Source organism: Lynx canadensis, chromosome A3, assembly GCF_007474595.2.
Source record: "Lynx canadensis isolate LIC74 chromosome A3, mLynCan4.pri.v2, whole genome shotgun sequence".
In the NCBI taxonomy this organism is placed as follows: domain Eukaryota; kingdom Metazoa; phylum Chordata; class Mammalia; order Carnivora; family Felidae; genus Lynx; species Lynx canadensis.
Genome location: NC_044305.1, coordinates 1,627,436 through 1,648,945, shown reverse-complemented (window position 1 = coordinate 1,648,945; position 21,510 = coordinate 1,627,436). Strand labels below are relative to the sequence as shown.

Sequence of the window (21,510 nt, the reverse complement as noted above, 5' to 3'; positions counted from 1 at the left end):
GAACGGTAGAAATTTACTTTTCATCCTCTGGAGGCCAGAAGGTCCAAAATGAAGCCGTGGGCAGGGCTGGTGACTTTCTGGGGGCTCTCGGGGAGGCTCTGCTGTTTCTCTCTGAGCTGCTGGTGCTGCGGGCTTGTCGACGCCTCACCCCACCCCTGCCTCGGCCTTCCCGGGGGCGTTCTTCTCCGCGTGTATCTCTGTGTCCGAGTCGCCCTTTTCTTTTAAGGACGCCGTTCGTAGGATTTAGGGCTCCCTCGACCTCGGTCTGACCTCGCCTGGACTCGAATACGGTGTAAAGACGTCGTTTTCAAATCTGGCCGCGTTGGCAGGCTCTGGGGGTTGGGACTCGAACCGAATATTTTGAGGAACACGGTTTAACTCGTAACAGAAGACGTGTCTGGGAGAGAGATTCCAGACAAGGAAAACCAAGGAGCGAGGCTAGGAAGGCTCTGGAAGATCCAGGGAGTTGCGGCGGTCCCGCACGTGGTCTGCACAGAAGGATGCGGGAGATCGAAGGAGTCGAGGGCGGTCCTGCCGGTGGTCTACACGGAGCAGGTCACGGGGCCCAAACCGGAAGGGCGGGGAGAGCCAGCCTGGGGGAAGCCTGCGCTGAGCGCTCGGGAGGTTTCTCCGGTGGTGACCAAACCGTTTCGGTGCCGGGGCAGAGGGCAGCACGGCACTTGGGGGGGACCGTAGGGAATGTGACTTTGCCAGGGACCCTGAGGTGGAGACGGGCAGTGTCCCCGCAGCTGGCTAGCTGGCCTGCAGGCTGGGACCTGCGTGGGCTGCTCTCTGCTGGTTCGGGACCGGGGGATCCCCGCCGCCCAGTGCCGCGCTCCCACCGCGCTCGCAGGGTGGCGTGGCAGTCGCGTCCGTGGGCCGTGTGGCTGGGCTTGGGCACATCGGAGGGGGCCCCGGACACCAGGCCTTGGCTGCTGGCCAGGCACCTCTTAGTTTCTTGGCACACGGTAGTCGCTTAATAAACGTGAGTTTTACCGTCCCTGCTTGTGTCGTTCTCCTTAATTCGTTTTCTGGGCCGGAGGGTGGGAACGGGGTCTTGTCCCCCTGTGCCCCCGGCACGTTGTCCGGGGGGGAGACAGGCTCTGCGGGAACTGGGCACCTGGCGTGTCTGCCGGCGCGGGTCCAGTGCAGACGAGCGAGACCCCCGAGGGCCGGTGCCGTGCTCGGGATCTGCGCGTCAGGGAGGGGGCGGCACCAGACCAGCCCTGCGCCACCGCCCTTCGTGCCCGGGGGCTGGGGGGCAGGGGCACAGAGCTGAAGGACGGCCGTCTGGGTTGGGGGTGGGTGCCGTACGTTCTCAGGCCTGGAACTCGTCTTCAAGCACGTGAGCTGACTCGGTAAAGAAGGTAAAACTGGCCTTTTTAACAATTCGCCGTCCTACCGCTGCCAGCGGCTCGCGGACGCCGAGCCCCCCACCCCCAGCTCGCCTAATTGACTGTCTTGGGCAGTTGTCACCGAAAGCCTTCTCCCCGGTGAGCACGGTCCCGGGCAAGGGAGGCAGCGAACCTGTCTCTCTTTCCATCCCCGGGGACGGGAGGGGGCGATGCCTCCTGGCTCTGGTCCCGGGGGGGCCGGTCCTGGGGCCGGTGGACCCCGGGGGGCTGCGGGCGGCCGGGGCGCGGGGTGCCGTGGGTCTGCTCGTGAGGCCCTGAGTGCCGCCCCCGTGGGGGAAGTGTGAGGAAGCACCGTCTCCGGGAGGGAAGAGCCGGGGCCGGGCCCTCTGCCCCGTGACACGAGGCCACGGGCCCTCCTCCGGAGAAGGTGCCGCCCGGGCTCCGCGGGGCCCCCTCGGGCCGGAGGGTGAGGAAGCATCCGGGCGCTCCCCCGGCACGCGCCGGCCTCCCACCCTCGCGGTGCAGCCCGGGACCCGGGGACGGGGCGGCAGCCGGGGTCTGCCACGTGACACCAACAGGTGTCTCCACTGACGTTCTGGTGGCCCTGGCCCCGTGCCCCTAACCCGTCCCCCGGCCAGCGGGCCGGGGCCCGAGCACCTGGCCCGCGTGCGTGGAGTCAGAGGCCGCTTGTCCCGGGATCCCCGGGCTGTGACCGAGGCAGTGCCGCCCCCCGCCCGAGGTGCGGGAGTGGGGGGACCCGGCGCCGATGTCCCCGAGTCCCTCAGGGCCCCTGAAGAGATCGGGCCGGTCTTTTCCCACCCGAGCCGTGGCGGGCACCGTGACGTTTGCGGCGCCGACGTGACAGGAGCCAGAGGCTCCGGGAGGAGGTGACGGATGTCGGTGCGGAGAGTGACCGCACTCCCCGGCGGCCCCCCCCCCCCCACCCGAGGCCGGAGCGGGAGGCGGCGGCGGACGGGCACCGGCTCGGCTCCCGTCCGGGGAGCCAGGGCCCTTCCCCCCCGCGACGGGCCGGCCTGCTGCGGGCGCTCGGTGTGTGCGGCCCGGCTGCGGCGCCGGCGGAGGCCTCAGGAAGCCGGGAGCCGCGGAGAGGGGTGCGGAGGGACCGCGGAGGCCGGCAGGAGGCGGGTGTCCCCCGGGCGCGCACAGCGGGGGGCCGGTCACCCTGCTGGCCTCGGGGGTGGGGGGGGGGGTGGAGAGCGGCTCGGGAGGGTCTCGCCACGACTCGCCGGCCACGGCTCCACCTTGACCTCCGGCTCGTCCCGATGGTATTGCCAGCCTTTCGAGTCGTCCCTCCTCGGGAAGCCTCGCTTGGGTCCGGTCGTCCCTCCTCAGGAAGTCTCCAGATCTAGTCGTCCCTCCTCAGGAAGTCTCCCCTCAGGATCCAATCATCTCTCCTCGGAAAGTCTCACTCGGGATCTGGTCGTCCCTCCTCAGGAAGCTTCCCCTCAGGATCCAATCATCTCTCCTCGGAAAGTCTCACTCGGGATCCGGTCGTCTCTCCTCGGGAAGCCTCCCCTCAGGATCCAATCATCTCTCCTCAGGAAGCCTCACTCGGGATCTGGTCGTCCCTCCTCAGGAAGTCTCCCCTCAGAATCCAATCATCCCCCTTCAGAAAGTGTCACTTGGATCTGGTCGTCCCTCCTCAGGAAGCCTCACTTGGGATCTGGTCGTCCCTCCTCAGAAAGTCTCCGGATCTTGTCATCCCTCTTCAGCCTCACTCGGGATCCGGTCGTCCCTCCTCAGGAAGTCTCCCCTCAGGATCCGATCATCCCTCCTCAGGAAGTCTCCCCTCAGGATCTGATCATCTCTCCTCAGAAAGTCTTCGGATCTGGTCGTCCCTCCTCGGGAAGCCTCACTCGGGATCTGGTCACCCCTCCTTAGGAAGCCTCACTTGGGAATCTGGTCGTCCCTCCTCAGAAAGTCTCCGGATCTGGTCATCCCTCTTCAGCCTCACTCGGGATCCGGTCGCCCCACCTCAGGAAGCCTCACTCGGGATCAGGTAGTTGTTCTCCACTGTCCACCAACTTCTGGCCTGTGTGGAGAAACTCACTGCCGTAGTTTTTCAGTTGGTTCATTTTTAGGATCTCTGTGTTGTCCTTGATGTTTTTGGCAAGTCGGCCCCTTGGAGAACCTTCTGATATGGAAATTCACATCCTTCAATTCTGAGAAAATACTTTGAACCAATTTTTAGATGATTTTTCTCCCTGTGTGTTCTTTCTGGAAGTCCTTGAAGAATTGTTTCTTGCCAGTCAGATCATTTTTCTAATTTTGTCATCTTTTCTGTTTTCTACTTTGGTGTTTTTAATCTGCTTTCTAGGAGTTTTTCTCAACTTTATGTTCCAACCTTGCATTAATTGTTTTTTGCTCTGGTCGATACAGAAATATTCCAGAGCTCTTTTTGCTTTGTTTAATGGCATCTTTTATTAACGAGTACAGTCTTTTGGGGCACCTGGGTGGCTCAGTCGGTTGAGCGTCCGACTTCGGCTCAGGTCGTGATTTTGCAGTCTGTGAGTTCGAGCCCCACGTCGTATTCTGTGCTGACAGCTCAGAGCCTGGAGCCTGCTTCAGATTCTGTCTCCCTCTCTCTGCCCCTCCCCTGCTCGTGCTTTGTCTCTGTCTTTCAAAAATAAACAAACATAAAAAAATATTTTAACGGACACGGTTTTTTTGTCTTTTGGGGATATGAGTAACAGTTGCGCTTTTCTCTCCTTTTGTTTTTCTAAGCTTCGTTTTTGCATGGTCTTCGTCTTCCCCAGGTTCGGCGTCTGCAGCTGGCCTCGGCTTGTCTAGATCATCTAGATCGTCCAGATCTTTCTAGGTGGCAGGCTTCCCGGGAGTACTCTTGCTCAGGGCCAGGGCCCGGGGCGGGTTGGTCTGTGGTGACACTGGGGGGTGCACCCCTGCCTCCGGTGCCCTGGCGCTACCCCTCTGCCTCGCCCCCCTTCTCCGCCTCCCTGCCTACCGGTGAGCAGTGGGGAAGGTCCTGGGGCCTCCGCCTTCCTGGTCTCTGGGCTCCCGGTGTGGCTGTGTCACATCCGGCACCCCAGGATCTGCTCTCCGGTTCTAGAACTCTGGCACTGCTGTCTCAGCTCTGCTCTGTTCACGTCCCTTGCTCACCGGGTCGTCAGGGTTTAGAGGTCAGGGGCCTCCAGTCCGCCATCTGTCACCCACTCTGGCCTGGCCTTTTTTCCCAAGTGTTCGTAACTTAACTGAGATGGTGCTCCATTTTGTGTCCTTTTCCTCGATCCCCTTAACGGTACGTTTCCTCGTGCGCAGGAAAACTGCGAACTGTTCGCGATGGCTGCTTACGCTACGGTCTGCTGAAGTGTTGCTGGCCTTGACTCTTTAGCTTCTGTCCCTTTTGGAACGTTAAGGACGATGTGGTGGAGCGCCTGGGCGGCTCAGTCGGCTAAGCCTCCGACTCTTGGTTTCGGCTCAGGTCACGATCTCCCGGTTCGTCAGCTCAAGTCCCACATCGGGTTCTGCGTCGGGCTCTGCGCTGTCAGCACGTGGCCTTCTTGGGGTATTCTCTCCGTCACTGCCTGTCTCAAAAGAAGTAAATTGAAAAAAAAAAAAAAAGGACGATGCTAAAACGGACCTCCTGATAGCACTTCAGCTCTGCGGCGTGTGTCCTTGGGAGAGAATCCCTGCCCGGCAGTTTCAGGCAGGAAGCTGAAGCCGTAGAGGGGTGGCTCTCGGAGGGAGAGGAAGGTCATTCTAGTCGTTTACCTTAATCAGCCTGGACGCCGAGTCCCGATTGCCCTCAGGGTGGTGGGCCCAGCCACCGCCACCTGCCCTCAGCAAGCCCCCTGGCGGCTCCTGGGCCCGCAGTGCCTGCCTCCACTGCCCCCACGTGGGAGAAAACGGCGGAGGGTAGACAGGACGGAGCTGTAAACTAAGACCGAGCAGGAGAGACCGACCCCGAGGTCGCAGAGGCTGGGGGACGGTCGCCTAGCAGGGCTGCAGGGCCGCGGGGCCGACTCGGCCTTGCGGCGTGGCCCAGTCAGGCCCTTTGTGCCGCCTCGGCCTCCCCTCCGTGGACGGGCTCGGGCCCCGAGCTCTGGAGGAGGACTCCGTGGTCAGAGTGCAGGGAGGAGCCCACGTTGCGCAGGGAGGAAGGTGAGCTGCCCTCTGGGCGGTGGCGAGCAGGGGGCGCCTCCTCTGGCTCAGGGGCCTGTGGCGCTGAGCCCTCCCAGAAGAGCCCGCACCGTGGTGACCGGTAGTCGTTGAGGACAAAAGTCACAGAGCTTTCTTTCGGCCGAGTTTCCGAGTAAAGACCTTTCCGTGGAAAGCAGCGTTGGCCTTGGGCGCGGTCCTGCCCCTCCTTCCAGAGGGTGCTCGCGGGCACGGGTGGTGAATAAGCCGGGATCTTCTCTTCACAGCTGGCTGGAGGAGGGCTCACCTCGGTGGGCACCGCCCCGTGCACATTGCCCTGCCCTCCCCTCCCCTCCCGCACCGGCTCCGGCGCACCGCTCCCTGCTCCCACTAGGCCCTCCTCCCCCTTGCGCTTCCTTCCATCGCCTCCTCCCGGGTCTCCCCAGACTCTCCCGGGCGCTGCCCCCGACGTGGCCGTCCTGAAAAGCTGGCTGTGGTAGGCCTTTGTGGTGCCCTGCAGGGCTGCGAGCTGCCTCGCCCGGGCGGGACTGCCTGCCTGGCCTCTCCAGACAGAGACCCGGCGGCCCAGCATCCCTAACGTAGACTCTGGGCCCACCCTAGCTGGACAGATGCGCTGTGGTCACGGGCCCTAGAAAATGGTGAGCCGGCGGCTGTGGGTCTTCATCTGCCGGGTGAGAGGTCCTGGGACCCGCCCCTGGGTTTGGTGGGCGGGGGTGGCGGGGGGTTGACCCCGGCACACGGAGGGCCACATGCTTAGCACAGGGACCTGGAGAGTATTCGGTTCTGCCGAGCGGCGCGATGCGCAAGAGTGGCAGTTCTGCGCGTAGAACGCCTGCACACGGGTGACGGTTACTGTCGCGCACCTAATGGAGCGACTCCAGCTCCGCCCCGTGACCCTCCAGCCGGGCGCCGGAGACACATCTGTGTCCCTGTTCCCATCTGCTTCCCCTTCAGATGCTGGACGAGAACCACCACCTGATCCAGTGTATCCTGGACTACCAGAGCAAGGGCAAGACGGCCGAGTGCACCCAGTAAGTGGCCGTCGGGCTGCGGAGGTCACCCTCAGAGGATGGCCTCGTCCCCCCACCCCGGGGCGCTCCCCGAGGAGGGGGAGACGACGTGGAGGGAAATGAAGGGGGGGCGGAGGGGGCTGCTGGGGGACACACCAGGGGACGAGGAGCGCCCCCGGGCGGGACCTCGTGTGACCCCCGGGGCTGGACGCGGAGTAGGTGCAGGGGCTGGCTGTCAGAGCCACCGGAGGCCTGGCGCGTGTGAGCGGCCACCACGCGCCTGGGGGCTTTCCTGGGTTGAACCGGGCTTCCCCACGTCCTCCCGGCCTGTTTGGGGGGCCGCTTCCAGGGGGCAGAGAGATCAAGTCCGCCGCGTGTCACGGTCAGATGGAGGAGGGCTTGTCCTCTGGCGTCCGCTCCGGTGTCTCCCTCAGTCTTCTGCCTCCTCCCACCGCTCTGAACAGACCTGGTGGCGCGTGCCCTCGGGCCACCGCCTCGGGGCCTTTCAGCATGTTTTCGTCAGACGGGGTCCCGCTCACGACTCAGGCCGGGTCCTGTTCCCTGCCCGGCCCTGTGCTAGAGCACAGAGCGCTGTGTTGCCTGCCCCGTCCCCGAAGGTCAGTGTCCCCCTGGGGCCCGGCTGCGAGGCTGTCCCGGGTGGACTTCGCTGCTTCCGACCGGCCCGCGGGCGCTGCCTCACTGTGTGCCCCTCCCCCCAGGTACCAGCAGATCCTGCACCGGAACCTGGTCTACCTGGCCACGATCGCGGATTCTAACCAGAACATGCAGTCCCTGCTGCCCGCCGTGAGTGCCCGCGGGGGGCAGGGGGGGACAGTGGGCCACCCTCGCCCAGTGCAGTTGCCCGGTGCGATCCGGGGAGCAGCCGTCGGAGCGTGTTACGCGGAGTAGCCGAGGAACAGACAGGAGCCCGCAAAGGGGGCAGGAGGCCAGTCGGCCCGAGTCGGAAGTGGACCGGTCAGAATTGTGACATCAGTTTCTGTAGCAAAGGGAGGTGACCCTGAGGAAGCAAACCTAGAAACGGTGGGCGGCAGGTCTCCGCGGGGAACAGGAGGTGGTGCGGGGGATTCTCGCTCTTTATCGTGAGCCCTTCTGAGCGAGTCTGCAGATGCTGCCCAGGAATAAACGGCGCTCCGATTCGGCAGCAGAACTGTGAGATGCCGCCGGTGCAGTGAAGGTTTTAAGTGTCAACATACTTTGTTTTCTGCTTAGCTTTTTAAAATCCGTTTTCCCCAAATCAAATAATTGCTGCAAAGGCAAGGTCCAGCAGTGGCCGCCTCCCGCAGGTGGACCGGAAGGCAGAGCCGCGAGAAGGACCGGCCCGTGTAGACCGTGGTGGGCAGGGACGTTCTGGGACACACGCGATGCCCCCTGGTGCCCTGGAAAGTGATGTCACAGGTGCCAGGGTGTCTTGCCGACGAAATTGTTAAACGGACATTGATTGGCCTATGAAATCGGATTCCTCGCTCTGGAGACAGCAGTGGATCCTGCGGGGAACTTCATTTTCTTGGCCAGGTGTAGACAGCATCTGCCTCCGAACCTTCGGAGCTGCTGTTTGGTCTGGATCCGGGAGGTGAGGGTGCAGGGGTCCCTCGTGCGTCCCGTCGCCTTCTACATCCTGATCACGGTTGGGCTTGCTGCGGGGCAGGGCGCACGCACGGGAGGAGCAATGAGAGGGCTAGGGCACAGGGCAGTCTGTGGAAAGGCCCCAGGGCATGGGGTGGTGTGGATGAGGGACACAGCGAATCCTGGCCAGCTGAGGCCAGGGTGCAGGGGCAGGGGCAGTGCGGTGGACCGGTGAGGTGGTCCCTTGCGTCCCCAGTGAGGAGGGCCCATCTTTGAATCTCCGGTATGTGCTGGTTAGCTTGGTACTCGCTTAAGGTCTGAACGCTCACAAGAATGCTCGGTGTACCGTCTCCTGGCCTGAGGTGTTGGGGCCTCGTAGTCCACAGTCACCGATCACGTGTGTGAGCGGCAGTCGGTCACAGACATCTGCCAGGTGGCCGTGAGCCGTCGAGGTAGCTCTCTCGAACCACCGAGTCCCTGGAGGGCTTCGGGTGCTTCGTCTCTGGGTTAACCAGCCTCCCGTTACTTTCTTGTCGCCTGCAGCCGCCCACCCAGAACATGAACCTGGGCCCCGGAGCGCTGTCCCAGAGCGGCTCCAGCCAGGGCCTGCACTCCCAGGGCAGCCTCAGTGATGCCATTGGCACGGGCCTGCCCCCGTCCTCCCTCATGCAGGGCCAGATCGGCAACGGTGAGTACCCGGAGCACTGGCGACAGGGTCACCGCCTCGGGCTCCCCGGTGCCTGGCTGTCTCGGCAGAGCACCCCGTGCCCTGCGGAGCTGAGCGTGGGGCGTCCCTCCTCCCAGAGGCCCCGGCTGCGGGGGCGCCGCTGTGCCCGGGTGCGCGTGAGCAGGGGTAACGTGCAAAGGGGATAAAGCGCTTCAGGTCCCCTGCTCTGCTTTGACTTCACATCCACGCGGGTTCCTGGTGGGTTTTTTAAACGAGAGCAAAAAGGTTATCTCCGGATCAAGAGCTTGATCTCTGGCCACCGGGAACCGTCACCGTCACAGCTAACGTGCGATTCCCGCGCTCGGTTTGTTTCCTTCATCGGTGGCGCTGCCGACCACGGGCTGGCCTCCCTCCGCGCGATCGCTCGAAGGAAACGTGGGGTGTCTGGCGGCAGGGCCAGGCCTGCCATCAGACGCGGTCCCTGGTGGGTTTAAGGCCCCCTCCCTGTGCTCCTGGCAGGTCCGAACCACGTGTCCATGCAGCAGACGGCACAGAGCACGCTGCCCACCACCTCCATGAGTATGTCGGGCAGTGGCCACGGCACGGGGCCTGGCTACAGCCACTCGGGACCTGCCTCACAGAGCGTGCCCCTGCAGGGCCAGGGCGCCATCGGCAACTATGTGTCCCGGGCCAACATCAACATGCAGTCCAACCCAGGTACCGCCCTGCTCGGCCCTGGGACACCCCGCCGGCCCCCGTGACCCTTCAAAATATGTGCAGACCGTGCACGCAGTCCTGTGGGGCTTCTGAAGGGGTGGGGGCCGTGGGAACAGACCACGTGAGGTCTGGCTCTGTGGAGAGGGGGTTTCCACCAGTCCCCGCGGGAGCGTCAGGCGAGGCCGTGCCGAGGGGCGGTCCGTGCCCTATCTGAGGACGGGACCAGGCTCACGCGGGGTCGGGGGCGGTGTGGCCAGAGCGCAGAAGTGGGCAGCGAGCCGGGCCACAGACGCTGGGCCAAGGGAGCCCCGTGGGCTGGGAGTGGGGTGCCGAGCACTGGGAAACGTCGGGTCCCCGTCGAGCTGTCCCAGAGTGTCAGACACTGAATTTCAGAGGCTTGGTACGGACAGGGAGATCATGAGCTCTCTCCCTAGTTTACTTTTACAAAGTCTTGTAATGTCTGGCTTTTTTGGGAGGGAGAGAGCATGAGCAGGGGGAGGGGCGGGGGTGGGGGAGCAGAGCCCGACGCAGGGCTCAAATTCACAAACCGTGAGATCACGACCTGAGCCAGTCAGATGCTCAACCAACTGAGCCATCCAGGCACCTTTTTTTTTTTTTTTTCTTGAGAGAGAGAGAGAGAGAATGAGCAAGGAGGGGAGGGGCAGAGAAAGAGAGAAACCTAAGCGGGCTCCACGCTGTCAGCGCAGAGCCCAACACGGGGCTCGGACCTACAAACGGTGAGATCATGATCCGAGCCGAAATCAACAGACACTTAACTGAGCCACCCAGGTGCCCCAAGATGAGGATATTCTAGGCATATCGAGCCAAGATATATTACTAAAATAGATCTCACCTGTTTGTTTTACTGTCATGGCATGGCTCACTTCCCGTCCTCCTGGGCAGTGCTGCTCTAGCGGGCTCTGAGCAGGGGCGGCACGACTGGACAGGCCAGAGGGCACAGGCCTGAACATCCGGGGGCACGGGCATGGCTCCTTCGCAACCAGTCTGGGGGGCGAGGGATCACAGGACAGGACTCGTGTTTCTCTGTGCGTGGAGGTGGCCCGGGAGCTGGAGTCAGACAGGGATGCGGCCGGCGTCTGGGGTGAGGGTGAGGACACCCGCCTGGGGAGCTTCTCGGGGTTATTCGGGTCTGTCGTGTCGCCCAGTGTCCATGATGCACCAGCAGGCGGCCTCGTCCCACTACAACTCGGCGCAGGGCGGGAGCCAGCACTACCAGGGCCAGTCGTCCATCGCCATGATGGGCCAGAGCGGGCAGGGGAGCAGCATGATGGGGCAGCGGCCCCTGGCGCCCTACCGGCCCTCCCAGCAAGGTAATGCCCTCACCGCATCTTTCTGCCTGGGAAGCTGGGGGGCGTGAGTCTTTAGTTCTGTAGTATTGAGCAAGGATCGTGGATGGTCCGGAGCCTCGTGGGGCTAACGAAATATGGAAGGACAAGGGCCGGTGCCGCTCCTGGAGGTGGACGGGCTTGAGGGGCTGTAGGGGGTTAAGTCAGGCGCAGGGTCCACAGCAGGTGCCGGGGCGGTCAGGTTTGTAAGTGTGGTCCCGGGGACTGGGGGCTGGATGCGGGGGGTCCCGACCAGGCCGTCGAGGAGGCTGTCACGTCACAGGAGAACCGTTGCTGAGTTACCGTCCTGCCCCCAGGCTCGTCCCAGCAGTACCTGGGCCAGGAGGAGTACTACGGAGGCGAGCAGTACGGACACGGCCAGGCCGCCTCGGAGCCCATGAGCCAGCAGTACTACCCTGACGGTGAGGCCCGCGCCCGCCCCAGCACCGCCATGGGGTGGCTGCCCACCACCATGCTCCGGTCGCCCCCAGTGCAGACCCGTCGCCCCCGGCCTCTGCCGGCAGGGCACCCGGAGTCCCCCCCTCACCCGAGTGCCTTTGGGAACGGGGGTGAGGGCACGTCTGATCTCTGCTGAGAGAAGCTTCCAGTTCAGGCCACAGCCACTCACCTACTTGAGGCTCCTCTCTCCCTTCCCAAACGGCAGCAGGGGGTTGAGGCTGAGATGTGCCATCCCCTCAGTCAGGGCATGTAATTGTTTTGGAAGGTGGACACGGGAGCCCTTATGAAATGCCTTCCGAAGGCGGCGGTTTGTATCTGCTGCTCAGTTTCTGCGGATTCTTTTCCCTTGGTGCCGCCTTTCGGTCACGTTTAAACAGTCTCAGGATTTGCGGAGGTGGTGTGGAAAGCGGTCACCTAGGATTGGTGGGATTTGCAGGGGGAAGGACCCTGGGCACGGAGCACGCGTGGGGTGGGTGGTGGGGAGGCGGCCGAGGCCAGGGCAGGGCGAGCTGTGTCGCCGCCACATGATGGTGACAAGGCCTCCTGAGGGCTCACGGTGCCCGGGATGAGGGGCCGCCGGGCCTTGTCACGTGTCGGGCACTGAGTACATGGTCTCCTCTCTGTAAACTGTGACAGACGGACTCCTCACGCTCGCCTCCAAGCAGGGTGGCTGCCTGCGTCTCAAGGGAACGGAGGCCAGGAGGTGGCGGGAAGCTGCTTCACAGACTTAACCTGCGGGAAAAAGACGGATCGGGCCTGACTCCGGGCACTCCTGACCCCACGTGTTGCCCGTTCAGTTCACGACTGAACCCCGAGCCCAGGCGGCCTGGACCCCCCACTGACTGGTCCATGTGGGTTTTCCTGCAGGACACGGAGACTACGCCTACCAGCAGTCGTACACGGAGCAGAGCTACGACCGGTCCTTCGAGGAGTCCACGCAGCACTACTACGAGGGCGGTAAGCTGCGCGGGGCCCACGCTTCAGTCAGACACGCGCTATGCCGGGTGGCGCCGCGCTCTGTGAGGTCAAGGGTACCTGTGGCCGCTGCGGGTCCTGCACTCATGACGCGGGCGGGGTGGTTGGAGTGGCCGCTCTGGAGTTGTGGGGGCACAGACCCTACCATCTGTGCAGGGGGAGCTCAGACGGGCTCCCTTAAGAGTTCCCGACTTGGTTGTGGGGTCCGGGCACCCCGTGTCCCTCCCGAGCCAGGCAGGCAATGCACATGGGGTGCGTGGCTTCCTTGGGTTTGGCCTGGGCGTTTCTTAAAACACCTGCTGGCCAGATCAAGTGCAGCTTGGGCTGGGAGCTGTCCGCAGAGGTGGGGTGAGGCGGTGATGTTCTAGAAGCAGACTCTGACAACACAGAGCCAAGTAGCAGCACGCACCCATTTTCCTGCTGTGAATACTCCCACTCACACTGACTTCCAGCCACCAATGTGATGTCACCAAACACAACTAGGAAGAAATTTGCACATTAACCTCTCAGATGGGGCCCCTATAGGGTGAAGGTACCTCGCTGCCCTTGCGAGACCCCAGGAGAAGAGAAAACCGTGAGGCCACAGGGCACTGGGACATCAGCCCATTTATAGCCTAGGCTTCCCGGTCAGGACATCAGAAGGGGAGACAGCGTGAGGTTTCGTAGCAGGGCCCCTGGGGAAGGAAACACAGATATGACCATGAAACAGGCAGTTTACAAATCCAGGTGCTTACAGTGGCTTTTTAAAAGAATTAAGCTAAAAACACAACAGTATTTACCGCTTGAACCATTTCTGAGCGTAGTTCAGTGACGTTCAGCACACTTACATTGGGCGGCTGTCCCAACCGTCCGTCCCCGAACTTGTTCGTCTTCCGGACTGATTTTCTGCCCCCATCAGACACTGGTTCCCATCTCCTGCCCCCAGCCCCTGGCGCCCGCTTTCTGTCTCTGCGTGTGACTGCGTCCATCATGCAGGATCATACAGCACTTGTCCTTCTGTGAGTGGCTCACTTCGGTCAGCATAATGTCCTCAGGGTTCATACGTGTGTTAGCAGCTATCGGAGCGTCCTTCCTTTTAAAGGCGGAATCGTTTTCTAGTGTGTGGGCACAGCATCTTGTTCGTCCATTTCACGGTCGATGTTTTAAAATTTTTTTACATCTATTTTTGAGAGAGGGGAGGAGAGAAAGACACGACATGAGTGGGGGAGGGGCGGAGAGTGAGGGAGACACAGAATCCCAAGCGGGCTCCAGGCTCTGAGCTGTCAGCCCAGAGCCCGACGCGGGACTCAAACCCACGGACGGTGAGATCGTGACCTGGGCCGAAGTCGGACACTCAACCGACTGACCCCCCAGGCGCCCTGATCGATGGACACTTCTGAGTTGTCTCTGTCTCTCAGCTGTCGCGAATAACGCTGCTGTGAACGTCAGTGTCTCGTGTCCTTTGCATTTATACCCAGAAGTGGAATTAGGCGTGGTCCGGTAATTCTGTGTTTAATTTTTTGAAGAACTGCATTCTGTCTTCTGTGGCGCGGTCTTGTTTCTTAGTTATGGCGGTAGGAGATTATAGGACGTGTGGAGAATACGGGAGAATCGCCCAGTTGGAAGGACTTCCCCACAGCGACTCCCCCTGTCTCCACGTTTGGGTGTTGCTTGCAAACACGGCTCAGACCCAGCCTTCTTGTCCTGGCGAGTCTGGCTCCCCAGGCCCCGTGATGGCCCGTGCCTGTGCATCACACAGCCAGGCAGGTCCTCACCCCTACCCCGGCAGGTGCCCCACCTGTTCCCAAAGCAGGTGCCGTGACCTGGCCATCACCCCTGGCTGGATCTGAAACCCGATGATGGGTGTAGAACAAGAGAACAAAACATCCCAACCACCTTGAAGTAAAATTATTTACGGACAACTTCATGTTCCCCGTTGTTTTTATGAACCAGTCAAGTGATTGAGTGTTGGCCATTGATGGGGAAAGGGTGGCGCTTTTTTAAAAAAAATTTGTTTTAATGTTTGTTTATTTTTGAGAGAGAGAGAATGGGGGAGGGGCCGAGAGAGGGGGGGAGACAGGATCCAAAGCAGGCTCTGAGCTGACAGCAGCGGACCTGACGCAGGGCTCGAACTCACCAACCTGAGCCGCGAGCAACTCACCAACCTGAGCCGCACGCTTAGCTGGCTGAGCCACGCAGGCGCCCTGCGGGCAACACCTTTATCCTGCCTCCTCACCACGACTCAGGTGGTTCCTGTGTCGCGCTTGGTCGTGCCTTCCGTTACGACCACAGTAAACTCGCCACCCGAGACCTCCGAGGCGGTCCCCTCATCCACACGGTCGCCCCAAGCGCTGTTGTGCAGCGGAAGCTCAGGTGCTTCTCTTCGCTTCCAGTTGAAGGCGGGTGTGAGTGAGCGTTCTCGGGGCGCACCACATGCCCCTCACCTTGGACGTTTCCAAGACGCACGCTGGCCCAGCGACAGCTCTGCGGGCTCCTGACCGTGGCGGCCGGCCCGTGTCACTGTCACTGGCACGGGTATGGGAGGGTGGAGGGATCGCGGGCTGACGGGGGAACAGATGGGCCCACGCCGGGCAGTCGCGCCCACGCAGCCTCGCCGGGAGGCGCTTGGACAGGGGTGCTGGAGGGGGAGCCCCTCGCAGCGGGAGACCCGCAGACAGGCCGCGGCCAGAGGCCACACTGCAGACGGGGGTCCCGGGGAGAGGATTCCTGTGCCCAGCAGCACGGCTCCGGGCCAGGAGCCGATAGCTGTGAGCACTGACCTGCCTCCAGGTAGCAGCTGCTGGTGACACTTCACAGGGTACACCAGCTGGTGGGCTCTACACCGCTAAAACTCTACGTGTTTGGGCCATTATAGAAACAACTCGACGCGTAAAAAGTCGAGTTTGGTGCACTCAGGTGTCTGCGCCGCTGGGTCTCCGCCTGCCGGGAAGAGGTGAGCTCCCGGGGCCACCTGGGGCTCATCCCTGCACGCTCTCCTCCGCCAGCCCTGGGGCCTGTCCGCAGAGGCCGCGGCCGTGGGCCCTCCGTCTGCCTCCCGGGACGCCGGCACTCAGCCCTCTCCACTGGGAGGGCCCTCTGCTCACCGCCAGCTCTGCGGCGTCCCGGTGAGAGTGCTCAGGAAAGAACCCTCTGGCAGAAATGACTGCTCCAAAGACAAGTTCAGGACGTGCCGCTCAGCCTTTGGAACTTCGAAGCGCACATTTTTATACCCTTACGTTTGGCTCACGCGTTCTCGCCTCCCATAATCCGCGGGACGTTTGCTAAAACGGTCACTTTTTTTTTTCAACGTTTATTTATTTTTGGGACAGAGAGAGACAGAGCATGAACGGGGGAGGGGCAGAGAGAGAGGGAGACACAGAATCGGAAACAGGCTCCAGGCTCCGAGCCATCAGCCTAGAGCCCGACGCGGGGCTCGAACTCACGGACCGCGAGATCGTGACCTGGCTGAAGTTGGACGCTTAACCGACTGCGCCACCCAGGCACCCCGAAAAACGGTCACTTTTTTTAAGGCAGGTGTGGCAGACGGAATGGTTTCCTCCTGAATCTGGAAGCGTTTCATTCCGTCTCGTTAACTGGACCTCGACCCGGCACTACCCGTACTTGTGTCACAGGGCCCAGGTCACCCCACGGTGGGCGGCAGTGCCGGGTGTGGTGTGAGAGGCAGGCGGTGTTCTGCTCTGAGGAGACTGGATGTGCGTGAGTGGCCCGTGGCCTCGTGCAGGCGGAGGGAACCAAGTGGAAGCAACGAGGGGGTAGGTTGAAGCCAAAATTAAGAGTCTTCCAGTCATTACATTATTCCACAGTGTGATGGGGAGCCTTGTGGGGCGCGGCGGCTGGTCCTGGGGTTCACAGGAGGTGGCACGGGACAGGAGCCCCGGGTGGTCCCGTAGAATGAGAGGGCGCTAACGTGCAGAGGGCTGGTTCCAGGCCAAGCGGGATGAGGGGATGTGGGGCCGGCGGAGCCAGGTGGACACAGCGCCATCAGGGCCCCCGCCGAGCAGTCCACGGAAGCCTTGAAGTCCTGCTGCACCCTGTCACTGAGATCTGCAGTGGCGGAGAGCAGACAGAGCCAGGGTCTGTGGCCCTGTGACCGGTCCACGTGTCTATTAAAGGAAGCAAAGCCTCTGTGGCTGCCGTGGTGGAAAATCCGGGTGGTGCCGGGTGCTCAGGCCGGGTGCTGAGGACCAGGGTGTCTGGGGTGCCGCCTTCTGCGGAACATGGTACACGTTTGCACATGCACACACACCCCACAGACAAACTCTGGAAAGACGGTCAGGACACCGATAGAAGTGGCTGCGAGGGGACCGGGTGGCGACCAGGCAGGCTGCAGGTGGCCTTTTTCCCTGAACCTCTTGAAGGTGGGCTGGCTTCGTGTTCACATTTGTGGATCTCGTGAACGTATCTGACTGTGCGGAAGGTGAATTTACAGATATTAAACGTTACTGACTATCTCCGAAGATCAAAGCAGCCCAACCCTGTGGCCGTCCAGACCCATCGCACCCCTGGTCCCATGGTCACGGCGCTGTTATCCTGGGTGTCCTCAGGGTCTTGCCCTGAGGAGACCCGGAGTGGCCCATGCGTGTCCCCAAGGCACACCCTTTCTCCTGGTTTTTTTTTTGTTGTTGTTTTTAATGTTTATTTATTTTTGAGACAGAGAGCATGAATAGGGGAGGGTCAGAGAGAGGGAGACACAGAATCGGAAGCAGGCTCCAGGCTCCGAGCTGTCAGCACAGAGACTGACGCGGGGCTTGAACTCAGGGACTGCGAGATCATGACCTGAGCCAAGGTCGGACGCTTAACCGACTGAGCCACCCAGGCGCCCCTGCTCCGTAGTTTTTATAGACTGCGTCACTGAGCTGGTGGGTCACTGATTCCTGGTGGTGGTTTTGTGTCCACGACGCTCAGCAAGGCCCCTTTCCTACTGGGCTTGACTCCGGTGGAGGGAAGGTTTTCTGGGCGTGGGAGGGCGGATGTGTGCTTCCCAGAGGCATCCCCGCTAACGTTTGTGGCGCACCTACTGGGTGCCAGGCCGCAGCCGGATAGCCTGTGAGTGAGCTCCTCCGTTACCATCCAGTAAGAAGGGGCTGTGAGGCTGAGGTACGCAGACTGAGCAAAAACTTCAAGCCCTGAGGAGGACCCGCCGTGTCTCAGATGTGCTTCCAGGGTGAGCGAGGCGAGGTGTGGAGCCCGCCACGTCCCGCCCCGTGTCCTGCCCTGCATCTGCCCCGTGGCTGCCCGCCCGTGGCCGTCCAGCCTGCCGGCCTCGGGGAAGGAGCTGTCAGAGCAGATGCGGTGGGTTTGCAGGGCCCCTGTAGGGGGGACTCGCCCTGGGGTCGGAGCACGCTGCTTTGGTGGCTGCTGTTGACGTCCCCGCGGACAGTTTTACACCCTCGCGGGGTGAATCGGCTCTCGGGAAAGCTGCTGCTTAGAAAAATACGCCACCAGGATCTGGTTTTTAAATACTTGTATTTTACGGCTCCTGGAAAAGGAAAACTTACTTTTAATTGGGAAAATAAAGTAGAAAAAAGGATTCGACAAGTACGGGTTTTCATAATCTGGCCTCTATTTTCTTCTTTCTGGGACATGTTTTGCTTATAAAGAAAAGAACAGGCAGCGACAGTAGTCCCTCCCTCCCCCCACCCACAGTCTCCCTGCCGTCTCAGTGACGGGGCCCCTCGAGGGAAGCAGAGGATCCCCTCCCTGACGCTCGGTCTGTTTCATCGTTACCGTTAATCTCCCATTGTGCCGAGTTCATAAACCGCACTTGGGGTGTGTGTCGAGGAAAACGCTTGGGGTGTGGAGAGCTTGGCGCCCCCACGCCTTTGGGCGTCCAAGGGGGTCTTGGAGCGGGGTCCCCACGGGTAGGTGGGGGCTGCCACATCCTCTCCGGGCCAGCCATTCGTCTGCTGGCAGGTGTCGCTGGCGAGTGAGGGCCAGGGTCTCCTGCGCCCCCACTGCAGACTCAGGACCGAACGCACTACGAAGGCTGCACGCTCTGCATGGTTTTGAAGAGCGAAGCCCTAAGTCAAAAGAACACGACAGAACCACGCTTATGCTGGTCTTTTTATAAAAGCGTCTGGAGACCCGTGAATGGAATTTCGTCTCCAGCCTGAACCTGAACGGGCAGCTCTGGAGACCCTGCGGCGGGAAGGCTCTAGGAAGATTTCCTTCTAACTCTCGGCCCACGTCCGGCGAGGCGCTCACTGGGACCCTCACTTTTCTCACTGCAGGCTTCCTTCTGCAACGAGGCTTTTAGCGTGGACACTGCCTGGTGAGATCTTGAAAATGAGAGTTAAAGCATTTTCTCTGAAAAACAGAAAAAGTGAATCTGAAATAGCGCTTGGACTTTACCAACGTGAAGATAGAAACATACAGGCCGGCTCGGTCGGGGGAGCGTGCAGCTCATGATCTCGGGGCTGTGACTTCGAGCCCCACGTCGGGTGTAGATTACTTAAATAAATAAACGTTTAAAAATATATAGGTATATTGGGGTGCCTGGGTGGCTCAGTCGGTTGAGCATCCGAGTTCAGCTCAGCTCATGATCTCGTGGTCCGTGAGTTCGAGCCCCACGTCGGGCTCTGTGCTGACAGTTTGGAGCCTGGAGCCTGGTTCAGATTCTGTCTCCCTCTCTCTCTGACCCTCCCCTGTTCACACTGTCTCTCTGTCTCAAGAATAAATAAAAAAACGTTAAAAAAAATATACATATATACACGTATATATCTGCCTTAAAAAAAATGCTCTGTGGCACTGATTTCCTAACGTCAAGGGAAAAACCCGATGTGGATCTGAGCCAGCACCGCGGACGTGCGCCTCCACGCTGAAGGTGTCCGGAAACATCAGGGCTCCTTCCGAGCCGCGTGGAGACACAGCCTTAGAGCTGCCGCTCACCTCAGCGTCTCCCATCAGCCACAGGACCGACCGTCTCTGAATCTCCCTTCTCTGCGCCCCGTGTGTGAAATGGGGGTGTGGTGGTGTCCCCCTCCCAGTGTCACGGGAAGCACGTGGGGTAGTCCGTGTAGCCTGCTCGGGACCCACTCTGGCCCGCGGCCCCGTCCCACACACCTTACCGGTGAGAAGAGACAGCAAGGGAGGGGGACGTGTGTAGAACATTCCGAAGGCTCAGAGACCGGTACTGATTCTCCGCCCAAGACCGTTAGAGTCTCTCCGTTTCCTCCCCACTGGCCGCCATGTGGCTGCATCGGCAGCGGTGCGTTCAGTTGCCTGTGCGAGTCCTCGTGCTTTGTCCTTCCCATGACCGGCACCACAGCTGAGCGGCTGCCGGGATGGACTGTCCCGACTCGCCGCCTCTGGCTGTCGTGGTGGCCCAGGGCCGCCGTGACCAGGTGCTGCTGAAACGGGCCAGGGGTCCGAGAGCCGATGCGGGGTGTGTCCCCGGCCTCCGTCCCCGCTTGCGGTGGCTCCGGCCGTCCTGGGTGTCCTTGCTTGTAGGCATGTCACTCCGCGCTGCTGTCAACACGTGGCTCTCCCTGCGTCTGTGTCCACACTCCCTCTTACGACAGCATCCGTCATTGGATTAGGGCTCATTCTAGTCCAGCCAGCCTGCCCCTCACTGATCACATCTGCAGAGACCCTAATTCCAGATAAGACCACGTGCACAGGTGTGTGGGTAAGGACTCCAACGTACCTTTCGAGGGGACACGGTTCAACCCAAAACACTTGCATTAACCTTCGCTTTCGGTTCACTTTCGTTTTGGGTGTTTATTCGTAATCTTCTAAAACAAGAAGAGAAAATGTCATAAAAGATTTGTGGGAAAGAGAAGATTCCGAGGTAGTCGAGGTGGCCCAGGGTTTTCCGAGGCGTCCACGTCCTGAGTGGCGGGAAGGGCTGCCTTTGTCCCTGGGAATGACCCATGTGTCTCCTTCCCCCCACAGGGAACTCGCAGTACAGCCAGCAGCAGGCGGGGTACCAGCAGGGCGCAGCCCAGCAGCAGGCCGGGTACCAGCAGCAGTACCCCAACCAGCAGAGCTATCCCGGGCAGCAGCCGGGCTACGGTAAGGGGGTCGGGGGGAGGGCACGCCTTCCCACCCGGGCCCCACACGCGGTAACGCTGCTGTTCGTTCAGTGACACTTAGTACGCTCATTCGGGAATAGTTTTATCTATGTTTTAATGTTTTATTTATTTCTGAGAGAGAGAGCACAAGCAGGGGAGGGGCAGAGAACGAGGGGAACGTGGGATCCAAAGCAGGCTCCACGCTGTCAGCAGAGAGCCCAATGTGGGGCTCGGACCCATGATCCGTGAGATCACGACCTGAGCCGAAGGCTGACGCCCAACCGGCTGAGCCTCCCAGGCGCCCCCATTTTGGAATAGTTTTAGATTTCCAGTGGAGCTGTGTGGCTAGTGCACAGAGTTCCTCTCTTGTTCACCTCGTCCGAGCACAGCGTGATCGTCACGACTAAGAAACTCCGCTGGCACGTTGCTGTGGACGGAACTCCCGGCTTATCCAGATCTCACGGGGTTTCCCCCAGTATCCTATTCTGTCCCGGGACCCCTCTGGGGTCCCACAGGACATTGAGTCTCACAGCTCCTTAGGCTGGGACAGAGTCTCAGAAATCCCGGTCTTTCTGGACCTTGACAGTCGTGAGGGAGACTGGACGGGTGCTTTGTTGGACAGCCTCGGTCGGCTTTGTCTGAGCTTTTTCTCAGGATGACCGTGGGCTGTGGGGTTTGGAAAGCTCGCAGGGGCGAAAGACCCTTCTCATCCCACATCAACGTGATGTGCCTCTGATGCTGGGTGTGGTCGCTTGGTTAGAGGCATCCACCCGGTGCCCCCGCCATCGAGCTGTCCCATCTTCCTCTCCTTCCCCCAGTCATTGGAAGCAAGCCCCTGAGTCCAGCCCATACTCAAGGGGGGATTGTCTACTGTAGACTGTTTGGAGTTCCTCTATAAGGCGCACTCCACTTTTAATCATTTATTAGTATGTATCTGTGGATATTAGTTTTATACGCTGGGTTGTATTCCAGTACTTCTCTGTTTTGTTCAGCATGTCCAGTTTGCCTCGTGGGAGCTCTTCCAGTCCCTTTGACATGTCCCCATCCTTTTGTTTCTGAGCATTTCCTTATTCTCTGGGACCGTGATGCTCTCCCTGCACTAGCCCTAGACGTAGCCAGGTCTCACGGGAGCTCTGGTTCCCTGACGAGAGAACGTTGTTAGGGACTGAGAGCCAGGGGCACGTGGGCATCTTCTGAGCCTCTCCACGTGTGGGTCAGTCCCGCAGCAGCTCCCGGAGGGGCTCGCCC

At 61.0% G+C, this 21,510-nt stretch overlaps 1 protein-coding gene across 8 annotated transcripts in view; it reads left to right on the top strand.

The window, feature by feature from the left end:
• SS18L1 (SS18L1 subunit of BAF chromatin remodeling complex) overlaps window positions 1-21,510 on the top strand; it is a 28,994-nt gene that overhangs the window by 2,051 nt on the left and 5,433 nt on the right. For 2 of the 8 annotated variants that reach the window (XM_030309249.1, XM_030309242.1), the window contains 7 exons: window positions 6,447-6,523; window positions 7,222-7,306; window positions 8,630-8,774; window positions 9,273-9,470; window positions 10,637-10,801; window positions 11,134-11,238; window positions 12,143-13,446. In XM_030309249.1, coding sequence (XP_030165109.1) covers window positions 6,447-6,523; window positions 7,222-7,306; window positions 8,630-8,774; window positions 9,273-9,470; window positions 10,637-10,801; window positions 11,134-11,238; window positions 12,143-12,618 — 1,251 coding nt within the window. In that variant the 3' untranslated portion in view covers window positions 12,619-13,446. Of the gene's footprint in view, window positions 1-3,981; window positions 6,131-6,446; window positions 6,524-6,655; window positions 7,120-7,221; window positions 7,307-8,629; window positions 8,775-9,272; window positions 9,471-10,636; window positions 10,802-11,133; window positions 11,239-12,142; window positions 13,447-18,480; window positions 18,727-20,143; window positions 20,264-21,510 lie in introns of those variants that run through there. The other 6 variants (XM_030309244.2, XM_032592548.1, XM_030309241.1 and 3 more) reach the window with 6 other exon arrangements.